Raw genomic sequence first — 22,172 nt, 5'->3', positions numbered from 1 at the left:
TATTAAATAAAACATTTACCTATCTTTTTTGCTTTTCCCCTTTTGTTGTTTCCCTGCAAGAATTCGTAATTCTTCTTCAGTTGGATGTTGATACCATCGTAAACTAAAAGAGAAGTTTCAAGTTAACACACAAAACAAGAGTATTTAAATTTTCATACATAAGTGAGAGTTATAAATTCAATATGAAAACTACTTCTAATTGCTGCTTCTCTAAGAAACATTTCACCTTTGTGTTTGGGATAGGGGGAGTGGCAGGAAACTGAGCCTTGAAACTATTAAAGATAAACCTTCATTTCTTTTTGAGATGAACAGAAAAAACTTTCCAAACAAATACAAGTACTTGAGTTGATCAGATCCTAAGCTAGTAAGAGAATGCATTAAAAGTCTTAATATGCAAGGAACTTTTCTATTAAAATTTAAAATACAGAACTGATTAAAATTGATACTACAAATACAACAATTAAGGTCTCATCTAAATGGAGGAAAATGGAATAGCTATGCCAGACATTACTGTAGAATAACTTCCCTTGTGTGGATGTTATTTTGGAATGAAGTCACTTTTACTCCAGACTAAATTGTCAACAAGTGGAAGTTATTCTGGAACAGAAAGTATGGAGAAGATGAAGCAGGCCAACTCTTCAAGTGATCCTATCATCTATTAGGGATGTTAAAATGTATTTATTTAAATAAACACGTTTACATACGGGGGAGGCAGCTCTTGCAGAACCACCTGGTCCCTCTCCCCAGCAGACAGAGCAACGTTGGGGTGAAGAGTTATGTGTAACCATAAATATCAACCGATGAACTTAGGCTCATTGGTTAGCTGTGTATAAGTCCGCATCCCTATTTTCTATGCCATATTGTAATGGACTAGAACCCTGGGCCCTTCAGCTCCAAAACCAAGAGTGTTTACACACACACTAAAAAAAGTTCATTCTCAGTCAGATGGTGAGCGGATTTATCAGTCACATTTACATTCAGAAACACGGAACTTGTGCGGTCAGGGAGAAATTTAAAAGAAAATTTAAGTCAACATATCTGTTCAATCTGCTTGTAATTTGAGGGCTAGAATAAGATCAGTTGGTCACTAACAATAGGGAAATAGCCTGTGTGGTAAGATGAGGGCTTACATTGTAAATGGTACATAACAGCCTGTCCCCTGAAGTTCGTCCTAGTTGCAGCAACTTTCACCATAAGAATAAAGTCAACTTTCCTAAATTATGGACTGTATTAAAAATAAGTTGAGGAAAAGACAACAACACTTTCTCCTATTGAGGAAATTCCCCAAACGAGAACAATCCCAAGTACTGGATGTCAGTTTCCATCTCTACTCTGGATGATCCAATGCGTCTAAAAGGGCAGGGCACCTGTAGACCTTATCACTTAGGGAAAAAAAGCAAAGTTTTTTCTATTCTTTCTTGTGCTCAGGTCCACAGATCCATTACAATGGAATTTTCATAGCAACGTGCCTTAGTGCAAGAAGCAGAAGAATCTTTAAATACACTTTGTTTTTAAATATCTATATTATATGTACTCCATTTTTCCTAGGGCTCTTCAGTATTCACTTCTGCCAAAAATAGTGGCAATATTGAAATACTGGATTACCCAATATATAAAATACTAGAAGATTTACATGGTGTTCTTCAGGTCCTTAACTGAATTACGTTTTTTTTTTTTTTTTTTTTTTTAAATACAGTGAAAATATTTAACCAGTTAACTGATAAATCTAGATTTTACACTCCAAGTGGGAAATCATGTAAAACATTGACAAGGTGCCTGGAAAATGTACTTATAAACCAACGGTATACTTCAGAAATCACTAAAAAATTATCATTTGGAACTTATAACAGATAACTTGGAAGGTTATTGTTAAAATCTGAAGAATCCCATCAATGAGAAACAATATAGCATTTTGTAATGATGTAGAGTTTCTCTGGAAGAATAAACCAACTACATCTTTCTAAAATTCAAAGATTTATATTCACAGCAGCTGCTGTTCTTACTTATTATGGAAACAATCATATTGGGAATGTTCCCTTTGCAACCCATTATGTCTGTTTGATCTATTGTTGCGAAGCTACATGATACTGAAATTTACACAAATCTTGTCCTATGAAGTAATCAGAAAATATGATTTTCGTAAATTTCTAAATATACCTTATATGTAAGGCAAAGTAAGAGAAAAATCATTAGGTATACACAATAATTGCAGAGAAAAGTTGATCACTGTTGGACAGCAAAGACTAAGCAGAACCTTAATACAGTATTAGAAAGTGTTGTACAGCTCGTCTCAAAGAAAAAAATGTCAGTCAACTAACAGAATGCTTAACCGTATAACAAACTTAAGACTGTTCCTTTACAATGAGAATTTTATTATATATTCAGTCTATGGTCTAATATCACAATACAGTAAACTTCCGATAATCCGGCAAATTTAGGAACCAGGAGGTGCCGGATTATCAGTTATGCCAGACTATCAGAGAGGGGGGGCTATGATGGGTCTGGGGTGGGGTGGGAGGATGCTACCCCAGACCCCCTCATAACCCTCCCTTCTGATAGTCCGGCTCTGCCCCAGGAGTCCCTGATTCAGCTGCTCCTGGTCAGTTTCAGCAGTGGCTGAATCGGGACGCCTGCAGCAGAGCAGCTGGAGTGCTGCCGGGTTGGTCCGGAAGCGCCGACCCTTGGTGCCCACGAGACCAAGCCGGCAGCACCCCAGCTGCTCTGCCCCTGTGTCCCCAAGTCAGCCGCTGCAGAAACTGATCAGTGGCTGACTCCAGAAAGCCAGAGGCAGAGCTGCTCTGCCCCAGGCTTCCTGGAGTCAGCCCTGGTCAGTTTCTGCAGCGGCTGAAGCAGGACACCTGGGGCAGAGCAGCTGGAAGGCTGCTGGGTTGGTCCAGTAGCGCCAAACCTCGGCGCTGCGGGGACCAACCCAGCAGCACCCCAGCTGCTCTGCCCCAGGTGTCCCCAAGTCAGCTGCTGCTCAAACTGACCAGCGGCTGATTCCAGGAAGCTGGGGCAGAGCAGCTCTCTCTCGGGCTTCCTGGAGTCAGCCGCTGGTCAATTTCAGCAGCGGCTGAATCCGGGACAGCTGGGGTGCTGCCGGGTTGGTCCCACAGCCCCGAGGGACAGCGCTACTGGACCTACCCAGCAGCACTCCAGCTGTTCTGCCCCCTGCTTCCCGGATTCAGCGCTGGTCAGTTTTAGCAGCGGCTGAATTGGGGAAGCTGGGGGCAGAGCAGCTCCAATGGTCCGGCTGCTCGGAGCACTTCCGGCTTCCTGATGGTGCCGGACCATCAGGAGTACCGGACCGTCAGATGCCGGACCATCGAAGTTTTACTGTATTATAATCTTCTACATCATGTGCAAATGATGCAGGTATTTGCATTCTGTTGGCAACAGTTGAAGCCTTTCCTGATTAGTTTAATTTTCCGATTTCTAGACTCCATAACACGTGTCACCACAGATATATATACGCACTGTAACAAGTACTTATTTCTTATCTTACCTGCCACTACAGAGAAGCCAACGAGCTAGAGAATAGTGAGGGATGATCTTCTGTATCACACTTGCCATCACCATGGTAACCACAAGCTGTACACCTATCACACCCTGTGGAGGAATAAGCCAACTCAGTATATGTAAAAATGCTGAGGTATACACTTTAAAAGCAACTTTTTATAGGAAGTCCAATTAAGTTTAACACACAACAAAAGAAAGGCTCACTACATCAGTTTCATTAAATTATCTGAATCCTGCTACACTCAGTCTTAGATTTGTTCTAAAAAAGGCACTGCTAGACCAGTAATAAGTGTCCTGTCTACAGCTCATGAATCCTTAGTACTGTACCAGAAATACATCCAAGAAAACAGGTATTTCACTGCTTTCCAGTAGTACAAGCCATTTATTTCTGGCCATGGCATTTCACAAGATATCACACCTTCAGGCCTCAAAATTATGTCACAGATTACTATCATGGTTTTTGTGCTTTCTTCAATTCTGACATGATTTTAACAGTTGACACTTCACTACTCTGCAGGGTTAACAATTTATAACTTTTGTTAAGGCCAGGTCTAGGCTAGGGGATAAGTTTGAATTAAGATACTCAACTCCAACTACATTAATTGCGTAGCTGGAGTCAACGTACCCTGATTTGAACTTTGTCACCATCCCTACAGCAGGTCAACAAAAGAAATGCTCCTGTCGACTTCTCATCTCGTGAGGAGTAAGGGAAGTACTGGTACTGACAAGGGTGCCCTCAGTATTTGATTTACCAGGTACTTACTAGTCCCACTAAATCAACACCAGAAGATCTACATCCAAAGTGTCATTCCATGGGTACGTACAGACGTAGCCCAAGAAAGCTGCAATTCTAGCTTTTAAATAGCAGTTGTTCCCAACTTTAATTATTCAAGGGATAAATTAAAATCACTTTGATGGCAATTTGGGGTGGTATAATTTTAAAGTCAAACACTGACCATACAGTCTATAATTCTTTGGCAAAATTAATAATGTCTTTGTATTGTTTGTCCTTGACCAAATTTTGATCCCTTACTATCTGAAAATAAAAAAATCAAATGACAAAATTTTTTAAATTAAATTTCACTCTACACAATTTTCACACGACATAACTATTTTTGTTTAGTGTTACTAGAGCAAGTACTTGATTGCAAATGCTTAGATCTTGTGGAAAGACTGCTTGATCAACATTCCAGATGTCTTCCACCTCTGGTGTTGACAGTAAAATTGGGTGCTCTCAAACAGCAGTTCTCAAACATGGGTTGGGACACCAATAGGGATGTTAAATTTTGATTCATCAGCTAATCCAGTAGTCACTAAGGGGGGCACTTGCTATCTCACTACACCTCTCCCTCTGAAATATACAGGAGCTACCTGCAGCTCTTGTATATTTCAACAGCAGAGACACCATGGATTTCCACTGTCTTTGAAATGTACAAGAGCCACAGTAACTCTTTCACATTTTAAAGGGAGAGAGGCAGAGGGAACCGTGCCAGGGGGAGCAAAGCAGTCCCCTCTGGCATGGGTTCCCCTCTGTGCTTCTTCCTTTGAAACATACAAGAGCCACAGGCAGCTCTTGTACATTCCAAAGGGAGAGGAGCAGCAGTGGGACCCGCACGAGCAGGGCTGTTTCAATCCCCACTTGTGCCATTTCCCCACTGCCCCCCACGGAGATAGTACTCGGGGTGGGGGGACTGGATTTTAAGATGGCTCCCCCCAGCATCAGCTCGTGCTCTCACCCTTGCTGACTTTCTGATAGATGCAACAACGTGAGGGGGAGATGAGGGAGGAGGGGAGGTGGATGGACTACTCAAGTTCCTACTCAACTACCTGATAAGCATTTGCTTATTGGGTAGTCAACTAGTTGCTTACATCCCTAGACCCCAAAGTGTGTTGCAACCCCATTTCAATAGAGTCTCCAGGGCTGGCTTAGATTTGCTGGGGCCTAGGGCCAAAGTTTAAGTTCCACCACCCATGGAAGCTTGACTCAGGTTACAGGCCTCCTGCCTGAGCTTTTAAAGCCCTTAGGCTTCAGCATTGCCCCCCTTGGACCTCCCATATAGGACAGTGGAGCTTGGGCTTTAGCCCCACCACCCACAGCAGTGGGGCTTGGGCAGGCTCAGGCTTCAGTCCCTCATGCTGGGGTCATGTTGTAGTTTTTGTTGACAGTAGGGGGTCATGGTGCAATTAAGTTTGAGACCCTGTGCTCTAGAACATTGGGAGACAGAAAAAGCAGCAATAATGGGAGATACACGTGCTAGATTTTCAGCAGTCTTCCTTCACTGCTGACCTTTGTGAAGAGCTGAGCCAGCCAAGAGTACGCACGTGGGCCAAAATGTTTCAGGAATTCCAGAAGGATGTTGTCATAGCTGGTAGTGATGCCAGACTTGATGTCAAATAGCACTCTGAAATAGGGATGTTAAGAAGTGGGATTTAACTAATCGTGTAGTCGACAGAATTTTTATCCACTACACAATTAATCAATAGAGGAAGGCACTTAGTCCCAGCTCACACCAGGTCTGGGAGCTACCCCCACTGCAGCTCTGCAGTTTAAATGTAGAAAGAGCCAGGAGGGCAGGCAGTCAGGCACTTGTTACATTTAAACTGCAGCGGGGTAGCTCCCAGACCCAGCACAAGCCAGGACTGCGCCAACCTTGCTTAGTCCCAGCTCGTTCCAGGTCCAGCAGCCCCTGTCCATGGGGGGTCCCAGCTCCCTGCCAGGATCCCCGCAGACAGGGGCTGTGCCGGAGCAAGTCTGGGCCCGTCTGATAGCAGCAGCAGAGTGGAGAGGGGAACCAGCTTTTAAAACAGCTCTCCCTATCCCCAGCTCCAGTTCCCCCACCCCACCCCTGCTGCAAGGTGTGGGGGAAATGTGAGTTGTCAACTCAACTACTAATAGACTAGTTGACTACTCGCATACATCCCTAATCTGAAACTGTGGAAAGTTCAGGGCAAGCTCTAGATTTGTGTTGCTGTGAAAGACCTTCCACTTGCTTTGGACTCAACTCTTCACTTCTTTTTCCAGGGGTTTTGGCCAGGTCTGGATCATTAGTTGACTCGTAGTGTTTGGATAGAGTTGCAATGAATCATTGTTCTCATCACACCACCTGTCAGTACCCAGCAAAGTCCAGGAAAACTAATGACCCTCTTAGCAAATGGAATTGTGCAAGCTTGTATTTGAAGAATCCCATTATTGACACTTCTGCCAACCCTAAGAATGTGCAATCCTGCACAGCCTCCACACCACTGGTCCAATTGAATGTTGAGACTTTATTGACAGCCAAGCAACAGTGAATCAGAGTTCTTGCTCAGTATATCAGCTGACAGTATGTTAAAGTAATGTGTAAAAATATGATATGATGATCTTACTATGATTTAAGCATCTAAAAACAAATAAATTAAGATGCTATATGAGGTGAGATAAAGGGAAGAAATTAGTTCAACAATTGTGGAACTAAAAATGTCTACTTCTAACAAATGAAGGACTGAACAACATACTTCAACTGAATGATCAGCGACTGAGGCTCCCTTAGTTGCAAATAAACTCTTTGCTGGAATCAAGGCCCTGTTTAGAACATTTCCTGGCTAACCATTGTAAAAAGTCATCCTTATTGCTCACCGGTTCTGCTTATTAAGTCCCCCATCGTTTGAATCTGTTACTATCTTCAGGTGAAGTCCCATCAACATTTCCACAAAGAAGTGCTTTATCAGGATATCACCTGAAGCAGGTGCCAGTCTTTACCCCTCCATTGCCTCTGAGGCCTTGTCCTCACTGGAGGACAAAGGCAGGTTTTTTAACCAAAGTTAACTAATATGAAGTAAAATCCTCTTGAAAATAAAATAGTTAGTAGTTTTAGCATACTAGATCCAATAGGTATTCTTAGGTGTTTTTGAGCTAGGGATGTAAAATCCCATTAATCAGTTAACCGGTTAAACACTACATTTAACCAGTTAACTGTTTAACTGGGATCCCACAGGCAGGGGGCTGCTCTGGCCCAGCCCGTCACTCTGCGCCGCTGGAGCAGCCTCCAGCAGCGCACTTGAGCAGCCTCCAGCCCGGCAGGCCCAGCTCTGCTGGAGCAGCCCCCTCCTCCGCCCATGTCAGGAAATGGTAAGAACCACTGCCGAACCATCAGAAGTGCCGGACCATCAGATGACGGACCAACGGAGTTTTACTGTAGATTGAAAATATAATCACGGTTAATAGCCTTTATGGTTCCACTTTTGCAAGTTTGGAGTAAAATATATATAAACTATAGCTTGTTCTATACAACTCATTCTCCACTCCACTTGTATTTGAACTATGCTTTTCCCCCAACTGCAATCTTGGTAAAGATCTGTAACATAAGAGACTTTCGGCTGTCAGATGGTGACTTTCAATCTTGGGCAGCATATCATGCCAGACATTTTTCAACAATTTATGATAGGTAAGATGTTATTATTTGCAACCATTTTTATATTATTAAGATTACTCTGCTCTACTCAAAAATTAAGTTTGTGACCTTAATGTCACGCCGTCAAACAGACTGCAGTTTACTTCTCACCATTTCACACCACCAACACTCTTGACTCCTCATTAAACGGTTTAACTTAAAATGACCATCTTTCAATATGTTGAAAAAAAAAACCCTGATATTTCAATAAAGAAGCCCTTGACAATGACTTGAAAAGCATTCTCCCCTTAAAGTTGCAAAGCAACGTAACACAAATACATCCTCAGCAGAGAACAACTTATACAGAACATCAGGGTGGATAAAAATCAATGATTTTAAAAAATGGTTTTGATTTTTTTTTTAAATCAATAAAATTCTAAAATTCTCACTTAAAAATAGGTTACAATAAAATCTCCTCACAAACATGCTACACATATACTTACAGTTTCATTAGAATGAATTAATGACTCTAGATTGTCCAGCCTACCAGCTCTTGCTTCACTTACACAATTTCTGGGCTTTCTATTTTTTGTTTCTCAGCAGACTAAAGTAACATGCAAAAAAATAGACACAGGCTGTATAGGATTGTTTTTGTTCTGTGCTTATATGGTGGTGGACCTGGGCCAAGCAGAGCAGAGGAGTTACTTAAGACATTGCCTAAAAGACAAAGATACAATATATAGGAAAGAATCGAGCAAGGATGTTAAATGGCATTTAATCAGCTAATGGAGTAGTCAATGGAATTTCTGTCAACTAGTTGATATGCAGGGGCTGGGGGGGGGGGGGGGAAGCAGAGCAGCAGCAGGGTTAGCTCCTGGGGCCTGGCAGCTCTTAATACATTTAATGCATTTTAAAAGCACAAGCACAACAAGGGGACCAGTTGATTCCTAGCTCATGCCCTCTCCCCTGCTGCGCCTCTGCCTTCCCTACCCCCCTCTCCCGCAGAGATGGTGCTGGGGAGGGGGCTGGCTTTTAAGCTGGCTCCCCTCCAGCGCTGGCTCCTGGTCCTCCCACCCCTTGCCGATAGAGGCAGCAAGGGCGGGGGGAGAGACTAGTCAATTATCCAATAAGCATATACTTATCGGCTAGTTGACTAGGTCCACTAGCCGCTTACATCCCTAGAATGCAGGCAGCATAGAAAGGAATAGTGAAGTGGACTGGAAAGAAAAAGGGACGACATTATTCAGCACACACACACACACCCCTACCTTACTATATCACCCCATACTTTTCACACACACACACACACACACACACACACACACACACACCTACCTTACTATATCACCCCATACTTTTGCCACAGAAAAACTGACATGGCTTTTGGGAATAAGAGAAACTAATCTGGGAATATTAAAGAAATTGTTTCCTAGATAAAAAAGGAAAACATCAAATATAAGCAGTGCAAGAAGATGAGGCAGGGTCTAGCTGCAAGAATGAAACATAAGAGAGCTAGTTGTAGAAGTATTAAGGATGCCGTACATTTAGTGTTCTGAGGACTCATCTGTTAAGAGTTAATAAAATTTGAAAATTAAAAAAAAATTAAGGACAGCCATCAGCGGGAACATAAGAGACAGCTGAAATTACAAATATGAAACATTTATGTAACATTTAATATTTAGTTTAATAAAATATAAGTGCTATTGTGTTTGAGTGTGTGATTTAGTTCTTACCATTTCATGTACTACTGCTGCATCTGCAGCTTGACACAAGTAATGAGTATTATGTATTATTTCCTAAATTATTAATAAGTCAAGTTATCTAAAAAAAAATCACACAGTATACTCTCTTAAATGCTGTAAAATACTACATTAAGTTGTAAGTTAACATGTTTTATTGGTCAGATTTGCTTGATTGTTTAAGAAATGCGTACTATCAGTAGGAAACCTGATTTAAATCAATAATTTTTTCTTTGTGATTTAAATCAGTCCACTCTGCAGAAAATTGCATTTCTTTCACTAAACTGGCAAAAGTGGAATGGTAAAACCATAACCTTCATCAATTGGTAATTAAAGGTGTTGAAGTAAGCACATAGTGAAATAATCTGGGTAAAAAATCCTTTCCTCCCAATTGTTCCTTTCAGTGACTTGGGATGTTGTTTTACTAACTCTGCAGTCAAATCATGATTTTTATTATAAACCAACATTTGAAAATCTCTCTTTGCAGATAAAAGCTATACTGTAGTCAGTATGCAAACTTTTTAAGCATTGATACAAGGGGGAAAAGTATATTTCTCAGAAAAGATGCTCCCCTAAAGACTCCTGGGGCAGACAATATGTGAAATTCTTAATACAAAAAAAAGCCAAGAAAAATAAAAAATGTTCAAAGTCTCATTTATGAATAAAGAAACAACAAAGGACATAAGGCCTACGTTTTCCCTTGAAGTCCAATGAGGAAGCTAGCACAACCATTATTTAGTACTTGACTGTAATGAAGTGATGTCATGCTAGGGAGTCTACTACAGACTACCTACCCAGGTAGAAGAAGTGGATGAGGCTTTTTTTAAACAACTAACAAAATCATCCATAGTGTAGGATTTGGTGGTGATGGGGGACTTCAACTATCTGTTGGGAAACTAAGACAGCGGGGCACTAAGACTATCCAATAAGTTCTTGGACTGCACTGGAGACAACTTTTTATTTCAGAAGGTTGAAAAAGCTACTAGGCAGGAGGCTATTCTAGATTTGATCTTAAATAGGGAGGAGCTGGTTGAGAATTTGAAAGCGGAAGGCAGCATGGGTGAAAGTGATCATGAAATCATAAGAGTTCATGATTCTAAAGAATGAGAACAGCAAAATAGAGACAATGGATTTCAGAAAAGCAGATTTTGGTAAGCTCAGAGAGCTGGTAGGCAAGATCCCATGGGAAGCAAGACTAAGGGGGAAAACAACTGAAAAGAGTTGGCAGTTTTTTAAAAGGAACATTATTAAGGGCCCAAAAACAAGCTATTCTGCTGCACAGGAAAGATAGAAAATATAGCGAGAGACTGCCTGGGCTTAACCAGGAGATTTTGCATGATCTAAAAATAAAAAAGGAGTCATAAAAAGTGGAAACAAGGACAAATTACGAAGGATCAATATAAGCAAACAACACAGGTATGCAGGAGCAAGATTAGAAAGGCAAAGGCACAAAAGAAGCTCAAACTAGCTACAGACATAACAAGAGGACTTTCTAAAAATATATTAGAAGCAAGAGGAAGACCAAGAACAGAGCAGGCCCATTGCTCAGTGAGGAGAGAGAAACAGTAACTGGAAATTTGGGAATGGCAGAGGTGCTTAATGACTTCTTTGTATTGGTCTTCACCAAGAAGTCTGATGATGAAGGAATGCCCAACATAGTGAATACTAGTGGGAATGGGATAGGTTTACAAGATAAAATAAAAAAAAAAAGAACAAGTTAAAATCACTTAGAGAAGTTAGATGTCTGCAAATCACCAGGGCTTGATGAAATGCATCCTAGAATACTCAAGGAGCTGAAAGCTAAAGGCTCAGATACTTCTATCATCTTTGAAAAATCATGGAAGACGGGAGATTCCTGAAGACTGGAAAAAGGGAAATAAGGACAACCCAGGAAACTACAGAACAATCAGTTTAACTTCTGCTGGAAGGGAATAACAAGTGGGGTTCTCCAGGGGGTCTGTTTTGGGACCGGCTCTGTTCAATATCTTCATCACCGATTTAAATACTGGCATGGAGAGTACGCTTATTAAGTTTGCAGATGATACCAAACTGGGAGGAGTTGCAGCTGATTTGGAGCACAGGGTCATAATTCAAAATGATCTGGACAAACTGGTCTGAGGTAAACAGGATGAAGTTTAATAAGGACAAATGCAAAGTACTCCACTTAGGAAAGAACAATGTTTCACACATACAGAACGGGAAGCGACTGTCTACGACAGAGTACTGCAGAAAGAGACCTATGGTCATAGTGGATGACAAGTTAAACAAGAGTCAACAGTGTGACGCTGTTGCAAAAAAAAGCAAATATGATTCTGGGATGCATCAACATGAGTGTTGAAAGCAAGACATGAGAAGTCATTCTTCCGCTCTACTCTCAACTGATCAGGCCTCAATTGGAGTACTGTGTCCAGTTCTGGGCATGGCATTTCAAGAAAGATGTGAAGAAACTGGAGAAGGTCCAGAGAAGAGCCACAAGAATAATTAAAGGTCTAGAGAACATGACCTATGAAGGAAGACTGAAAGAATTGGGCTTGTTTAGTTTGGAAAGAAGAAGACAGAGGGGACATGATAGCGGTTTTCAGGTATCTAAAAGGGTGTCACAAAGAGGAGGGAGAAAAATTGTTCTCCTTGACCTCTGAGAATAGGACAAGAAGCAATGGGCTTAAACTGCAGCAAGAGAGGTTTAGGCTGGACATTAGGAAAAACTTCCTAATTGTAAGGGTGGTTAAACACTAAAATAAATTGCCTGTGGAGGTTGTGGAATCTCAGTGTCTGGAAATATTTAAGATCAGGTTATCTAGAAGTCTATCGGGGATGGACTGGGTCCTAATGTGAGGGCAGGGGACTGGACTCAATGACCTCTCAAGGTCCCTTCCAGTTCTAGTGTTCTATGATTACCCTGTCTTCTGAAAACTACATGTAGATTCAGAATTGGTCAACAAAAAACACCAGTTCACTATTAATTTACAGCTGATCTGTTCTCTCTTTTTCCTCCTTCCCCCACCAACACTCTTAAAAAAAACAATTACAACTCTGTACTCCAAATGACAGCGCGATTTTCAGGAAGCTGAACATTATGCCTACAGAACCTTTCACTTTCAGATCACTGTACAACAAATCCAGACCAGACCAATGATGACAAAGTTATTAATATCTTACAGCTATTCAGGGGTATATCTGAAATGAGTCAGGATCAGGTAAGAGTCCAAATCACAAAAGAGACACCAAAACTGACAGGCAACAGAGAAACCAAAGACCAAATTGGAATGGAAACTGAACTATTAATTTAGACATAGAAATGGTCCTTTCAAAATCAGATTTAAGGTGTTGCAGCATAAATAGTGGGAAAGTTTACAGTTCTACTATTAGTATTGTACCTGTTCTCTAAGGGCAATCAGGTTTCAGATATTTGAACTAGGGATGTTAAATATCGGTTAAACAAACAGTCAAGTAACCTCTTTAATTCTTATCAGTTAGTTGTCTATTCTATAGTCCCCGAGGATGGTGCTAGCAGCCAGAGCACTCCTGCCTCACTCTTGAATAGCCTACTACCACTCTGTCCTGCTGCCTCTGCCTCAGGGTGCCAGGCAGGAGCTGGTCTGTGAGGGGAGTCAGTTAAAAACCAGCTCCCCTCACGGACTGGCTGCCTGTTGCCCTGTGCTGCTGCCTCTGATAAAGAGATAGCAGTGTGGGGTGGCGGCAGCCCCTGTCTGGGATAAGGGCTGTCAGAGCTCCTGGGTCCAGCGCGAGCCAGAACTGAGCCAAGCTGCCTGCCTGCCAGCCCGGCTCCTACTACACTTTAAATGCAGAGCCACAGCAGGGGTAGGTCCAGGACCCATCGTTAGTATTTGGTCAGCCTAACAAAAAATGTACTGGGGGAGGGGTGGGGGAAAATTCGTGTAGTATATAGCATTAACCTATAAGCTTCTGCTTACCATTTAATTGACTACAATATTACATCCCTAAGGGTACATCTAGACTACATGCCTCTGGCGACAGAGGCGTGTAGATTAGGCTACCGGACATAGTAAAATGAAGCGACAATTTAAATAATCGCCGCTTCATTTAAATTTACATGGCTGCCGCGTTGAGCCGACAAACAGCTGATCAGCTGTTTGTTGACTCAGCGCAATAGTCTGGACGCTCCCCTGCCGACATCAAAGGTATTTGTCGACCACCCAGGTAAACCTCATCCCAGAAGGCATACCTCAGTGGTCGACAAATACGTTTGATGTCGGCAGGGGAGCGTCCAGACTATCGCGCTGAGTCAACAAACAGCTGATCAGCTGTTTGTCGGCTCAGCGCGGCAGCCATGTAAATTTAAATGAAGCGGCGATTATTTAAATCGCCGCTTCATTTTACTATGTCCTGTAGCCTAATCTACATGCCTCTGTCGCCAGAGGCATGTAGGCTAGACGTACCCTAATTCAGACTATTTCTCACAAATCATATACCACTTTTCACCTCACTAAATTTGGATTGCTTCCTATTCCTGACTTTAAAAGCCAATATTCTAAAATTAAATGTCATCCACCATTGTGAGCCATAAATCTGGAAATAAAGACTTTTTGGATGCATCTACACTGCAGGGCTTAACTGAAAATAAGCTACACAAATTGAACTGTGTCAATGTGTAGCTTATTTCAAAATAAGCACTCTTCCTCTGACTTCCGTTTTTCCTTGTACAATGAGGTTGCAGGAGTCCAAGTAAGAAATCCTCCAGCTTCATAGTATTTTGAAATTATTTCAAAGTAACTGCCTGCTGTGTAAACGTGGACTAAGTTATTTCAGAATAGCATTGCAGTGTAGATGTACCCTTTAGTTTGTACAAGACATAGCACGCTTTTCATTAATCATCTTTTAATAGAATTTTGTTTGGAAAATGTGTATGTATTTTCCAATGCCAGTGCTGTCACCTATGCGACAGGGTAAACAGGGCATTGGAATTTTTTACCATGTCATATTACCCAGGTATTACGTGGCAGCACCTGCCAGTGCATTATTTACACAAGTGCTCTTAATGAAGCTAAACTCATGTAGGTAACAGTGGAAAGTTTTATTAAAACAGAACTAGCACAAATAAGATATTTCAAGGTTTCTAATGCAGCCTTCTATTCTGAAAATGCTGAGGGATCTCTAAGACTAAAAAAAATAAAATAAAAAGGGAAGGTAGCAGAAAGTGTATTTCAGAGATCATGACTTTCACATCCTTACTATTGTAAAAGGTACATAACTTAGATAACAGTTAAAAACAAAGTAAACAGAAGTTGAGAATGAATAATTCAGATATAGTTACAAAACACCTATATCACTTATCTCAGATAGGGAACTATGCTACATTTACAAAGGAAATATAAATATTTAACATATAAGTTCTCAAAGTACTTCTCCCAAAAGGACATTTGTATATCTTTATTTTATAGTGTGGATGAATTAAATAGTATTAGATAAGAATCAAATCCAAGTACACCAAATAAAGATTATCAAGGTTAATAGCCATATGCCATGCCTCCATTTCAAAAATATCTATATTGACTCTGCCCAAGGTCATATGCCGACACACAAGAACAATTATTTTTCCCCTCTTTTGATGGCATAAGACTACATGTTTGGATTTACAGTATACTCAAAGACCAGATCCCTGAAAACATTTAAGTACATGTTTAATGTTAAACATGGGCAATTCCACTGAAATCAATCAACTACTTGCATATTTAAAGTTAATTGTTTGTGAGAGCAGGGTCTTGATTGAGAATTTACATTGAAATCCAAAGAATACAACTATGTTTCTGAGAATGTGGCTAGTAGGATCCCTAGCAAACTCACATCATTCCCAGAAATACAACTTCAAACAAGAGACTCCCTGTGAATCCACAAGTCTGAGAAATAAGATTCTGGAGCAAATGGACAAAAGTGTTCTTTGGCATTTACTTTATCTATACTTGCAAACCTGCAAAAAAGTAAAAGGCTTTCAAATGAGTAGTAAAAAACAAGTATTTGTGCTGCATTTTCACAGCCAACTAGTGTCTTAGCTGAATGTAGGGCAGTAGTACCCTTTTCCAGCCCCAAATGAGGCAACAATATTTATGGAGACGACAAGTTAGATCTGATGGCATTTTAAAAACCTTATTTCCTCCTGCTCATCTGATCAAGGATAGGACATTTCCAGATTAAAAAGTACTTCCCTTCAAATTCAACATGGAAAGGAAACAGTGGCAGTCTATGGTCATATGAAATACAACTCAGAAGCACAACATTTTATTTTGAATCGAACTTAATAGCAATTAACATTTATATTATAGTAGCACCTTGAGGCCAACTAGGTTGGGACCTTACTGTGCTAGAAGTTCTACAAACAGAAAATGGCAGACCCTTTTGCAAAGAACTTAAAGTGTAGAATACCTTCAGTGAATTAGTCAAAAATAAGAGCTGATGTAAACTAGGAATGTGATAGCGTAAACATATAAATAGTTAACTGATGAGCCTGGGCTCAAGGATTAATCTTCATGGTTACACACAAGCACTCCCCCCATCCCCCAACACTGCTACCTTTGATCAGAGGCAGCAGGGAGATGAGGGAAGCAGGGAAGAGCTGGTGCTCACGGGCAGCTGGCTTTTAAGCAAGCTCCCTGAGAGCTCCAGCTTTCAGGAAGCCATCACCCCTCCTATTTCACCCTCACGCTGCTGTCTGAGACAGAAACTGCAGGGCAGGGGAAAAGGAAGAGGTGGGAGTTGGTATGCACAGGGAGCTGGCGCTTGCAGGGAGCCTGGAACAGTAGTCTTGGCTAGTCTAGAATAGTAATCACAACTAGCCTCCTCATGCCTGCTGTTATGAAGTTATACTTTTCTGTATGTACAGTATATCATTCACATGTGTACTTGTATGCTGGAGCTCGCATGCTGGAAAAGCTCAAAGGATCTTTTCTTATACTTTAATCAGTGTGTAAATGCAACCCAAAATTAACATGTGCATAGGTCATTGAGACACCAAGTAGAAAGAGCAAAGAAGACAGAGAAAGTGATGAGAGAAAAATATAATGTCTTGGAGAAGACACTTCCATGTATATATTAACTTCATGAAACATTTAAGTCAAAGTCATACGATTTACATCTGAGAAACAGGCTTGGTGTCTTCAAAAGGGCAAATTAAGTTCTGTTGTGCAAGACAACAGAATCTGGAAGCACGAGTAGGCTCAGCAAGGGATGTGCAAGCTCAAAATTTTAATAATTACCAGTTCAGCAGTTTTAAAAGTCACTGGCTAAGCACCTGGAACCACAATCTGGAGAAGCTTTGGATAGCTGTAACCAGCTTTGGATAGCTGTGGGCTCTTTTGCGTATTCTGTTCATTTCAGTTTATTCAACTAGTTCAGTTGAATGCTGAGTTCATTCAAAGTTAAGAAACCAGCTGGAAGTTGAATAAATAGGAAAGCTTGTTTTCTTCTTTCAGTCTAAGATAAGAAGTAGAAGTGAGAAGAGAAGACTTCTCTAACTGTAGCTAATGCCTCCTTCACTTAACAAATGAGTTTTAAAGGAATAGTACATTTTGATAAACTGAGTTTTTGTCTTATGTATCTAGAATATTTAAGGAAGTTTTATTTAAGTAATAAAGCCATTTTAATTTAGTGCATTTTTAATTGGATTTAGTTTCCATCTGGATAAAGCTTGATACAAATCATAAGTTAAGAATTAATCATCCAGTGAATAAGAAATGCATCATTCATCATTTTCTAACAATGAAAATGCAAAATGTTAAGAATCTAAATAAACTCAGTTAAGCTATATAATTGCTTAAATAAATATATAAACATATTGCATGCACCTGGTTAGCAAAAAAGCTGTGGGTTTAGTATAAAAGCCTATCTGAGTTGCAAATCAACATGTTTTAATGGTTACCAGCCAATGAAAATTAAATATGTCAAAAATTGCATTACCTGTTTCCAAGTCACTGATAACTCGGAAGAAAATTATCTTGAATGCTTATGGATCAATGTCCTAATAGATAAAGCACAAGATGAGATATCAGATGGTGTCTGATTCAGACCACCAAATCACAACAGGGGACAGGTTGACTGACTTATTACAAATCTAAAATGCATAGGAAAAAACTGCATAATCATGGAGGACTTCAGTTGGAGTGACATATGCTGGAAGTCTCATACAGCCAGTAGGAAAACTTTCTTTGGACTTTCTAAACATTATAGAGAACAATTTTCTAATTCAATAAGTGTGCATACAACATAGGATAATTCTTTAGTAGACCTTGTCCTAACTGATAAAGAAATGATAAAACTGTAAATTAACGGTAGCTTAGATACATGCAACCATGACTTGATCATATTTATAATGTGCAAGCACAATAAAGTCCACACCAGTAATATATGTAATATATGTAATATATATAGTGCTTTAATAGGGGTATCTGTACAAAGCTGAAAACAATTACGAGTCAAACCAATTATGAGGCAAGAGTTATATCAAAAATGTGAATGATATTAAATGATGTCATATCAGTCAATCCCACATTTCAGAAAATAAGTTGTGCTGGTAAAAAAAATAAAGCTGATCTGGTTTAGAGGGGAAGTAAAGGTAGCCATAAAAGCAATATAAAACAAATGGAAGAAAGGGGAAGTTGATAGCAATGTTTACAAATCAAAATTAAGGGCTACAAAAAATTCAGAAGGGAAGTCCAAAGACAAAGAGAAATCTTTAATGTGTTGGCTGCACACAGAGAGGGTTTTTAAAAATATATGTAAGAACAAAAGAATAGTACGAAAGATAGATCCATTACTAGATGGAAATGGAATTATCAACAACTTCATTATTAATACTTCAGTTCTGTATTTTAGGAAAAATAAATGATGTGTCATCTTATGGTAACATACTTTTCATTCCCTTAGTACCTCTGAAAGATATTAAAACAAAAGTTACTCAAGTCAGACATTTTTAAATCAGCAAGTCCAGATAATCTGCATCCAAGAGTTTTGGAGTTGGTTTTGTTTTGTTTTTTTAAAAGGGATGAAGAGCTCACTGGACCATTAATGTTGATTATCAGTATGTCCTGGAATGCAGGAAAAGTTGCAGATTATGGATAGATGGATGGAAGGAAGTAAAGGAGGAAAGAAAGCAGTGCCAATTTTTAAAGAGAGTAAGCAAGATAACCTGGATAAGGATAGGCTTGTCAGCCTGACACCAATCCCATGCTCTGCGCTGGTTAGGCCTCAGTTGGAGTATTGTGTCCAGTTCTGGGCACAGCATTTCAAGAAAGATGTGGAAAAATTGGAGAGGGCCCAGAGAAGAGCAACGAGAATGATTAAAGGTCTAGAGAACATGAGCTATGAGGGAAGGCTGAAGGAATTGGGTTTGTTTAGTTTAGAAAAGAGAAGATTGAGGGGGGACATGATAGTTTTCAGATATCGAAAAGGGTGTCATATGGAGGAGGGAGAAAACTTGTTCATCTTGGCCTCTGAGGATAGAGCAAGAAGCAATGGGCTTAAACTGCAGCAAGGGAGGTTTAGGTTGGACATTAGGAAAAAGGTCCTAACTGTCAGGGTGGTCAAACACTGGAATAAATTGCCCAGGGAGGTTGTGGAATCCCCATCTCTGGAGATATTTAAGAATAGGTTAGATGAATGTCTATATGGGATGGTCTACACAGTATTTGGTCCTGCCATGAGGACAGGGGACTGGACTCAATAACCTCTCGAGGTCCCTTTCAGTCCTAGTATTCTATAACAAATAACAGGACTGTGTAGCACTTTAAAGACTAACAAGATGGTTAGTATTCTATGATTCTATGATAATGGAGCACCTGATACAGGCACGGCTTTGGAGCAGAACCCAGAGCTAGAGCACGGAGCAGTGGAGCTGCAGGTTTTTGCCTAGAGCTGGAGAAGAGCCGGAGCACAGAAAATCTTGACTTCAACACAGTTCCAGGGTTTTTTTTCATTTTCAATCCAAAATAAATTATATTTTAGCAAGAAAGTCCTAAAGGTGCCAAAAAGTTTCAGATTGGATAACAATTGATATTAACATCTACTTTACCACTTTACGTAATATGTCATAGTTATTCTCACTTCGGCTGAAATCAAGATTTAACGTACAGATACAAAATTACAAAGTTTTTTGGAGATTTGACTTATTAAAGAATCAGATAATCATCAGACATCTGGCAACACTGCAGACTACTCCCACCCTTGTGCCAAGATTAGGCGAGTACGTACTTGCGTAGATTAGTTAGATAGTTAGATTAACATGTGTTTATTTTCAACCTTGTAACGTGTAGCCTCGTTACTCCCCAACAATTAATGTTGTACAACAGTGATAGCATGTACTAAGGTTACGGCACATACCAAATTTCATTGATATATCTATATTAAAGCGTTTGAGATATTAATTAAAAACTTGGAAAATATTTCAAATATTTTTACCACAAAATTTCATAAGAAAAAATAACTTACAATTTATAAATAAAAATGTATATTAATTATGTATATTAAAATACTTCTTTCATAAGAACATAAGAATGGCCATACTGGGTCAGACCAAAGGTCCATCTAGCCCAGTATCCTGTCTACCGACAGTGGCCACCACCAGGTGCCCCAGAGAGGGTGGACCGAAGACAATGATCAAGCGATTTGTCTCCTGCCATCCCTCTCCAGCCTCTGACAAACAGAGGCCAAGGACACCATTTTATCCCCTGGCTAATAGCCTTTTATGGACCTAACCTCCATGAATTTATCTAGCTTCTCTTTAAACTCTATTATAGTCCAAGACTTCACAGCCTCCTCTGGCAAGGAGTTCCACAGGTTGACTACACGCTGTGTGAAGAACAACTTTCTTTTATTAGTTTTAAACCTTCTCCCCATTAATTTCATTTGGTGTCCTCTAGTTCTTCTATTATGGGAACTAATAAATAACTTTTCTTTATCGGCCCTCTACACACCACTCATGATTTTATAGACCTCTATCATATCCCCCCTCAGTCTCCTCTTTTCTAAACTGAAAAGTCCCAGTCTCTTCAACCTCTCCTCATATGGGACCCATTCCAAACCCCTAATCATTTTAGTTGCCCTTTTCTGAACCCTTCCAAGGCCAAAATATCTTTTTTGAGGTGAGGAGACCACATCTGTACACAGTATTCAAGATGTGGGCGTACCATAGTTTTATACAGGGGCAGTAAGATATTCTGGGTCCTATTTTCTATCCCTTTCCTAATTATTCGTGGCATCCTATTTGCCTTTTTGACCGCCACTGCACACTGCATGGAAGTTTTCAGAGAACTGTCCACGATAACTCCAAGATCTCTTTCCTGATTTGTCGTAGCCAAATTAGCCCCCATCATACTGTACGTATAGTTGGGGTTATTTTTCCCCAATGTGCATTACTTTACACTTATCCACATTAAATTTCATTTGCCATTTTGTTGCCCAATCACTTAGTTTGGTGAGATCTTCTTGGAGTCCCTCACAGTCTGCTTCTGTCTTGACTATCCTAATCAGTTTTGTATCATCTGCAAACTTTACTACCTCACTGCTTACCCCTTTCTCCAGATCATTTCTGAATAAGTTGAAAAGGATTGGTCCCAGAACTGACCCTTGGGGTCCACCACTAGTTACCCCTCTCCAATCTGAAAATTTACCATTTATTCCTACCCTTGTGTTTCCTGTCTTTTAACCAGTTCTCAATCCAAGAAAGGACCTTCCCTCTTATCCCATGGCCATGTAATTTACACAAGAGCCTTTGGTGAGAGACCTTGTCAAAGGCTTTCTGAAAATCCAGGTATACTATATCTACTGGATCCCCCTTGTCCATATGTTTGTTAACCCCTTCAAAGAACTCTAACAGATTAGTAAGACAGGATTTCCCTTTACAGAAGCCATGTTGACTTTTGTCCAACAAATTATGTTCTACATGCTTCACAATTTTATTCTTTACTATTGTTTCTACTAATTTGCCTGGTACTGAAGTTAGACTTACCGGTCTGTAATTGCCAGGATCGCCTCTAGAGCCCTTTTTAAATACTGGTAAAAACTGAAGAAACATGTTAAAATATTAAAATATACTTTAATAATAATTTTGTGTAAAAAGAAAATGTGATAATTTTTGTCCAGAAAATCCAAAATAAATTCCAAGTACCTTAAGCAGTTAAGATAACACAAGCAGGTACATTATAAAAAATGTAATGATTTTGTTCATTGCTTTTCGAAGGTCATAACAAGAAACATTTGGATGCGGTAGCAGCACAAGAAGATTTGGCCATGGGTTCAACAAAAAAATCAAATCCACCCCCCATGATTGATAGCCAATTTACGGAAAAGGATCTCAATGAGGTCTTTACATTTGAATTTGAAAAGCATAAATTTGGGCTTTGGGGAAAAGCAAAGAAGAAATCGGCAATGTGCAAGGTGGAAAATGAAGTGAATGGCGAGCTCAAACCATGTAGCTTCAAGACATGAGAAACAAGTGCCGTGAAAAGTTTCAACCTTTGGCAGCATGTAAAATGTAACCATCCTGAAAACTATACGGCTCTGGTTACAAAAAAGG

At 40.1% G+C, this 22,172-nt stretch overlaps 1 protein-coding gene across 9 annotated transcripts in view; it reads right to left on the bottom strand.

Annotated features, from left to right (window-relative positions):
- The window catches only part of TMEM161B (transmembrane protein 161B), an 84,859-nt gene that overhangs the window by 48,389 nt on the left and 14,298 nt on the right, over positions 1–22,172 (bottom strand). For 4 of the 9 annotated variants that reach the window (XM_075932184.1, XM_075932178.1, XM_075932177.1 and 1 more), the window contains exons 2-3: positions 3,506–3,609; positions 20–103 (exon numbers count right to left, since the gene is read on the bottom strand). In XM_075932184.1, the coding sequence (XP_075788299.1) occupies positions 20–103; positions 3,506–3,609 (188 nt within the window). Of the gene's footprint in view, positions 1–19; positions 104–3,505; positions 3,610–5,806; positions 5,922–16,860; positions 17,078–17,560; positions 17,622–22,172 lie in introns of all 9 variants that reach the window. The other 5 variants (XM_075932180.1, XM_075932181.1, XM_075932182.1 and 2 more) reach the window with 5 other exon arrangements.

The sequence above is a fragment of the Pelodiscus sinensis genome, chromosome 6 (assembly GCF_049634645.1).
Source record: "Pelodiscus sinensis isolate JC-2024 chromosome 6, ASM4963464v1, whole genome shotgun sequence".
Classification (NCBI taxonomy): domain Eukaryota; kingdom Metazoa; phylum Chordata; order Testudines; family Trionychidae; genus Pelodiscus; species Pelodiscus sinensis.
Note: the sequence above shows the minus strand (reverse complement) of the source record. Positions and strands in the feature narration are given on the sequence as shown.